We start from the raw sequence: 7,181 nt of genomic DNA, 5'->3' as shown, positions 1-7,181 counted from the left end.
ACCAAATATCGTCAAAATGCTTGAATTCTTAACTTCAATTTTTCAATTTCTTGGCGAATTATAAGATCACAAAAAGTAGAGCTCTTGTTTAAATAATTTATCATTGCATTACCATACACATATACTTATCTTATATTCAATTTAATCGCACATAGAATAACACATAGATTCTGCATAACTTAATTTGAGAATTATTTAATACCACAAATCAAACGTTGCATTAGTTATATGATGGTTGTTTGTTTCTTATAAGGCCAACCAAATATTATCTTATGCAAGATTTTATGTACACGATTAAATGCTCTAATACCAAACCAAACGATCCCTTAATCAATAGAATTGGAGTAACAAACAGGGCAATAGTCGCAGGTTCGAGTCCGGAGTATGAAGTCGCTTTTATTGGAAAGCACTTTAACTTTAATGTGCAAATTTCGGCGCAAATCCTTTCTTATAATCAAAATTCAATGCGAATACCGAACAATCAGAGGAAAAAAAAAAACAAAACAAATGGAAGTGGAGTAAATGAATGGCATCAGCAAAGGCATAAGCACATTGCGCAATAATTAAAAGTGAATAAACCCAAGCCAGAATTCTCAATACTAAATTAAAGCAGAAAGGAACCTTCTTAGAACTACCCGCCAGTTCTTATTCAGGGTCCACACGCCATGGCCCCAGTTTAGATGATCAAACCAATCACAGCCCTCCACGTAATGAACTCCTTTTGGGTTCAAAAGGCCAAAGACCAAAGTTCAAAGCCAAAAGCTTTACAAACTCAGCTGTGTCACTGTAGTAGCAAGTGTTAACTGTGAGGGTGGAGAATTAACTGACCATGGTCACACTAACATTAGCCACCTCTATATAAACTTCACTCTTTTTTTGAGTATAGTTATAAGCAATATCATATACTAGAAAGTTTAGAGAGAGAAAAAAAGACATCAAAAAAGGTTAGAACTTTGAAATTTTTGCTCTCTATTTTTTGTTATTCATTTATGTAGCTTTCCCTTTTTGTTCCCCACTTAAAAATCTTCCATATTGATGGATAATGTTGTGTGTTAATTGTTACTACTATTATTGAGTGTTCAATTCTGAATTTGCTTTCTGTTACACTTAGTTCTTCAGGATTTTGAACTGAATTTGCCCAAATTCGTTGGGTTGTTGATGGATTAAAAAGCCATATTGATGGATAATGTTTGCTAATTGTTTTTTATTATTGCGTGTTCAATTCTGAATTCGCTTTAGAATATGCTTAGTTCTTTAGGATTCTTCTGAATTTTCCGTTTTGAGCTGTTTTTGCCCTCTTCCTGATCGTTTTATTGTGTATGTTATTGGGTTCCTTTGGTTCTTGTTTCTATGATGATCGTGTTATTATGGCATTAAGCAAGAACAATTTGTTCTTTTTCCACTGATAATCGTTTTGATGGTTATTCAATCGTGTATTTATGAAAGTTAGAGAAAAAAAGGAATTAAGTGTGTTGACTATGGCATCCAAATGGAGATTTTGTAGGTCTTTTTCAAGTCAAGACTTAGTCAATGGGCTAATCTTTGGTGCAATTTTAGTTATCATTTGAAGTTAACGAAAGTTACATCTGAAAGTGAACAGATTCATTTCTTAATTGGTGAATTTTCCATGTCTAGCAATCTTGCCATTAAGAGTTGTCATCATCAGATTCCCAATTTTGTTCAAACATTTTTAGATATATCTGGTAATTTAACTGGATGGGCTGATTGAACTCTGGTTGTTGCTTGTCAATTTGAGCTTCTGGTTCATTTTCTTTTTACATGGTACCCATGAACATGTTTGGTAATCAATAATTGATCATTTTTTCCAGCTCAGTGTCTTCATATTACCTTTTCGAATCTTCTATATTAACCATTACCCTTAAGTTATAACGGTAATCTATTTTAGATATGAGACAGATTCGATATGTCCCCCGAGATTATCTGTAAAAAATGGGTTTTTTCCTTTTCAAAATTAAAGGGCCGTTAGAAGTTGTATCTGATAAATCTATTGAATAATCTTTTGGATTTTGTTCTCTTTTATGGTTGTCGTCATATATAGAAAGAGCTCTTGGTGATGTAGTATCTGTCATTGTTTGTGCCTTTTGTCTCATTAACTTCTGTCTCTGATTCAACAGAGAAGGAGTAGATCAGAGCGCTAGCTTTTCCGCCTTTGATCTTTTTCATTGTTTACCATGTGTCCTCTGGCTCTGGCAGCTCCACCCCCAGGTCTTATCGGTTCCTGTTGGAGTGATGACCAAATCATTTTCTCCCTTGACCAAATCAACTGTGGATCACCTATCCCTGATGATGTGATTGTTGACAATCTTTATCAGTACGATCCTTCAAATTTGCCAGGTAAACATCAAGTCTAACGGCATTATTTATGCTGTCAGTTTACTCTACACTTATCAATGAAATGATGTTCATAAAATCTGACTTAATAACCCGCTATCCTGTTTGCAAAAGAATTTGTTTTATCATCTAAGCCGTGTTCAAATGGCTGTATCCAATTAGGAAATCTGAAATCACACTCCTCTTATCAATGAAATGATGTTCATAGAATCTATCTAAATAATCGACTATCCTATTTGCAAAAGAAAATTGTTTTATCATCTACACCGTTTTCAAATGGCTGTATCCAATTAGGAAATCTAAAACTTGATTTGCTTTTAATGGAAGGAGGATTGGATCTTAACGCCCCATTTAATTTTTATTCCTTGATAGAGCTTGTTGAAAAAAGGATAAAGCGCCTTGGAGTGAAGTAGATTGTAAAATACCAGATCGTGATTTTAATATCCTAAGCGCCCCAACTCATCAACGTCCTATTAGATTTTGAGCAATATGATGCAACATTATGGATATAATTTATGAATCTAAGAAAGCCACCCTTCTATTTCAAGAAGATAAGTAAATAATTAAAGTAATAGAACGACAACCTTCTAGGTGTAAATCTAATATCTTCTGACACATGTTCCTGTCTCTCTTCAATAGATTCTTGGTTTTTTAATCCCTCATAGTTGACTAAATTATCTATGTTCCCCAAGAATAGAGCTGGAGTATGGTTCTGGTGATTGCATTTAATAATCAATTTACTTTGAGGCAGCTTGAATCTCTTTTCTTACTAACCATTCATGGTACACGTAGCTGGAGCATGGTTTCTAGTAAGCTCAAATGAGAAAAAAGAGACGAAATACGGATTCTGGAGAGCAAAAGGTGAATCCTGTGAAATATTTGCAAATTCTGCTATCTATGGTTGGAGAACCACTTTTGAATTTGTTGAAGCCCAAGCCCCTATTGGACAGAAAACTGTCTGGATGATGCAAGAGTACAAAATAACACTGAAAGAGCAGCATGATCACACTAAGTCAAAGGTAATCTTTATTGCCATCTTTCCTCTATTCCAATACCTGATAATTTGTTGCTTCAGTCTTGTCAAACACGCAAGTGAATTGCTGGTTTGGTTGGATATTTTTTCAGGAGTCTGCACTTTGTAGAGTTTTCAGTTGCAGTGATGAGAACTTAAATAATGAGAGAAAGCCAGAGAACATAAACAAAGTCAATAATGAGACAAAGCCAGAGCACAGAAACGATGATCTTGACACCCTCTTACTCAGCTTGATGCCATCAATTACCCCACACACTAGCAGTAACGATGGGCAACATTCAATAGGTGAACCCCAGGTTGGTGCTGCTTCTTCCCCTTTTTCACTTGTCACTACAGTGTTGCTAATATCCAGATAGTTTTGACGTAGTTTTCTTGTTAAATGTATTCTGTATGTCGGTGTAGCTTGTCTGTGGGGCAAAATAAAGCCAGTAGAATGTTCTGAATGAGCTTGAGTTCAACTGTTGATGGTTCGTATTTTCCTGCTTCATTCATCTTTATGGTTAAAAAATCCTGAGATCAGTTTGAATATTCAGGATACTACACCTAGATAATTGTTGGTATGATGATGATATGTATTGAGCTTAAAGAAAAACGTGAGGATTCATATAGCCGTCCTCAACTTGTTTGGGACTGAGGCGTAGTAGTAGTAGTAGTAGTAGTTGTTGTTGTCTTGTACACCTAGATGATTGTGGCACAATAATCTGTGATAAGCATCATTTTAATTGCACATTTGGTGATAGAACAAGTTTCTGGTACGCATACCAGGTTATTGACATCAGATTTCCAACCTTGTGATTAGATCACTTGAAACACTGTTCCATTTAGCATTCTTTGACATTACATTCTCTTTGTTCTAGTGGTATTTTTCCACAGTGCACTTCTCTTGCCCTGGTAATTTGTTTGTATGCTGTTAGATGTTACCACGACCATCTAATCTCTTTTACAGGTAAAGAACCAGACAGAAGGGATTAGGCCAGATCACTTTGATGATGATATAGTAGCTGAGTTGGATTGCATTTTAAGAGAGGACTACTTGGAACTGAACGACCTTGTTGGTGTAGCATCACATTCGTCTAGTTCAGTGAATTCAAGTCGCCAGAGCTTGGCATCTGATGAGTATTTTGACTCTATGGCATTTTTACGGGATCTCGATGATGAGAAGAACCAAGATTTGCATGGAAAAGGTTCAACTAGCAATTATCGAATAATGATGTGCAGAAGAGCAAATGATGTGGTTATGCCGCCTGCACCTTTAGGTATGTAAACGTCTTTGCCCTCGCATGTTCCTTTTGATTATGACTTCAGTACATTTCTGTATACCTTACTTGTATTTCAACTTCTAGACCTTTAGGAAGACAGCATCGCCTGTGCTTCTACTTGTCTGCTAAGTAAAAGTTGTATCAATGGCTGTGCATGGTGGTCGAAAACACTGCTCCTCTTTTGATATTTTTCTAATTCTCAAGAACTATTTCGAAAAAAACAAATTGTTACCCCAAGATATCCAGGCAATAATATTGTAGGGAGCTCGAGGTCATGCATCATGCATCCGGATGCTTCATATTTATTATGAGTTAATTTCTCGGTTATTAGCTCGTCTTAATCTATAGTAGTCAAAAAAATTCACTCCTCTAAGAATCATATGAAGAATTGGTTCATCAATCTTTATTTTAGTTGATTGTCATGAAGAATTTGTTCTGTCATCATTTCACATACTTATTCAACAACAACAAAACGGGGTGTAATCCCACAAGTGGGGTCTCGGAAGGGTAGTGTGTATGCAGACCTTACCCCTGCCTTCTCTTGAAGGCTCTCTTGAAGGCAGAGGGGCTGTTTCCGGTAGATTTCACTCATCATTTCGAAGGAACAAAAACTGAAAGTGATTTAACATTAGTGAGAAACACATGAATGTGTAGAGCACAGCTTATTCTTTAATTCAATCCTTTAAAACATGCCAACATATAGCTTTGGCCTTGGAATTGCACAACAGAAAATGGATTTGAAAATCATTGACGACTATTGCAAATGTATTTACGAATAACGTCTTACAAATCTTGACGCCTCAGATAAAGAAGCTACATCAAGGTACATGCATGATTCAGAAAGTCAAATCCTGATGTTTATATCAACATGGAATTGGACTGGATTTATTAACCATCTCAAATAAGATGACATCTATGAAAATAATGCATTAGGATGCATGTAACAATTTGCAATGTCCGTTGTGCTTGAGCTTGACATCACATCTTTCTTGTGATCACAAACTGAATGTGCCACCCTTTTATTTGTAATAAACATATTCAGTTCTGCTTACTCTTGAAACCTACTGGCAGAATCTTATATTAGTGGGAGCGCGGCTGCAGCCAAATACACTCAACCAGGTCCTTCTAACAAAGCCGAATTCCCCAGTAAGTCATCCCCAGAACAGGATATTAAGAGGCTGAAGGCAGAGTGTACAAATGATGAAGGTCCATCACACTCTTATAGAGCGACGGCATCTTTCAGCAGCAGCAGTAGCCATGAACCTGTAACAACAAGAGAAGAGAAAAGAAAGAAGAAGCTCAAGAAGTTCCTCTGTTTCATGCCTTTCTAGTAAAGAAAGAAGCAGCAGCCTAGAAAAAGTATATCCCTTAGTAACTAAAACAACTTGGTTACAGCCTTAACTTAGCGCCCCCCCCCCCCCCCCAAAAAAAAAAAAATAGAAAAGCGAAAAAAAAAAAAGATAGGAAAAGGGGAACTTGGGGAGGCTGGGGGTTGGAGAGACAGTTTAAGCTATTGAATATTGATATTTTGTGCAGTTAGCTAAATTTTAAACTTGATGTTGAGTTTAAGATTTAGAATTAGAATTTGATTCTGCAGAGAGTCTAGAACTGATGTTCTCTTTAGTACAGTTGTAATATTAAGAGAGAAAAAATGTACTTTTTATATTTTCGTAATTCTTCAAATGATTACTGGATCATTCGTTAATAACAAAACTTTATTATGACTGGCTATTTGGGTTGGCTCTCATTTCTTAGAAAATAAATAAGTGCAATGAAAAAGAAAAAAAGAATAAAAAGATATCAAGTAACCAAAAGTTTCAGACAAACTACATTTGGAGATTAGAGTTGCAGTCACTGATTTGTAACTTCACTTTGGTACTGGATTCAAGTTTTGTGTAAAGATCGCTTGATTGAATCCATGTGAGTGGTTGATTCGCCTATGTATATTATTGCGCAAGTAACACATTTGTCGGGTTAAGTGGTTAAAAATAATTACATTCGAAAATATATTAAAATTATACCATGATTATGTATAAGATATTACTATTATTAATAAGGGACAATCCAAAGATTTTGTCGTCCTCACATTCAAGTTTCCAAAACTATTGCCCTTAATGTTGCCATTTTTTACTTTATCAATTTTGTGGGTGTTGAGTTAATGATACTACTTTTAAGTCCTATTTTATAATTTTATGGAATTCTTATTGGAGATAGTATACTTATGTTTCTACTATCCCTTCTCACCCTACATAAACCTTTTATTATGGTAGATGCCCTCAGACATTTCGTAAATAAAACTAACTTTTTAGATTTTCTTAAATCTTCAAATGGAGTCATGGTTACATCTTAACCAAAATGTTTGGTTCTATAATTAGAATTGTTGAAATACTATAGCTTATATGTACCTTTTACCTTTACAAATTCAAGAAATACAGGTAAGCATCCAAACTCCTATTCATCAGTTTTCATAATTTTATCGCTACATTATGCATCCTTTAAAAGTGAAAAGGTTCAAATATCAACAAGAGGAGTAAAAC

At 35.3% G+C, this 7,181-nt stretch overlaps 1 protein-coding gene across 1 annotated transcript; it reads left to right on the top strand.

Annotated features, from left to right (window-relative positions):
- Positions 1-892: 892 nt before the first annotated feature.
- LOC104211363 (uncharacterized) lies at positions 893-6,375 on the top strand. Its single transcript, XM_070172325.1, has 6 exons — positions 893-944; positions 2,215-2,355; positions 3,145-3,371; positions 3,478-3,681; positions 4,332-4,641; positions 5,716-6,375. Exons 3-6 carry the CDS (start codon positions 3,315-3,317, stop codon positions 5,973-5,975), a joined length of 831 nt encoding a protein of 276 aa, XP_070028426.1. The 5' UTR covers positions 893-944; positions 2,215-2,355; positions 3,145-3,314; the 3' UTR covers positions 5,976-6,375.
- Positions 6,376-7,181: the final 806 nt, after the last annotated feature.

This window comes from Nicotiana sylvestris, chromosome 4, assembly GCF_000393655.2.
Source record: "Nicotiana sylvestris chromosome 4, ASM39365v2, whole genome shotgun sequence".
NCBI classification, from domain to species: domain Eukaryota; kingdom Viridiplantae; phylum Streptophyta; class Magnoliopsida; order Solanales; family Solanaceae; genus Nicotiana; species Nicotiana sylvestris.
Note: the sequence above shows the minus strand (reverse complement) of the source record. Positions and strands in the feature narration are given on the sequence as shown.

What these genes read in the sequence shown, in the direction of transcription:
- LOC104211363 (XM_070172325.1), top strand. Translation starts at nt 3,315, where the DNA reads ATGATGCAAGAGTACAAAATAACACTGAAAGAGCAGCATGATCACACT. An exon ending in ATGATCACACTAAGTCAAAG is followed by an intron (nt 3,372 to 3,477) that starts GTAATCTTTATT and finishes ATATTTTTTCAG; the next exon opens with GAGTCTGCACTTTGTAGAGT. An exon ending in ATTCAATAGGTGAACCCCAG is followed by an intron (nt 3,682 to 4,331) that starts GTTGGTGCTGCT and finishes TCTCTTTTACAG; the next exon opens with GTAAAGAACCAGACAGAAGG.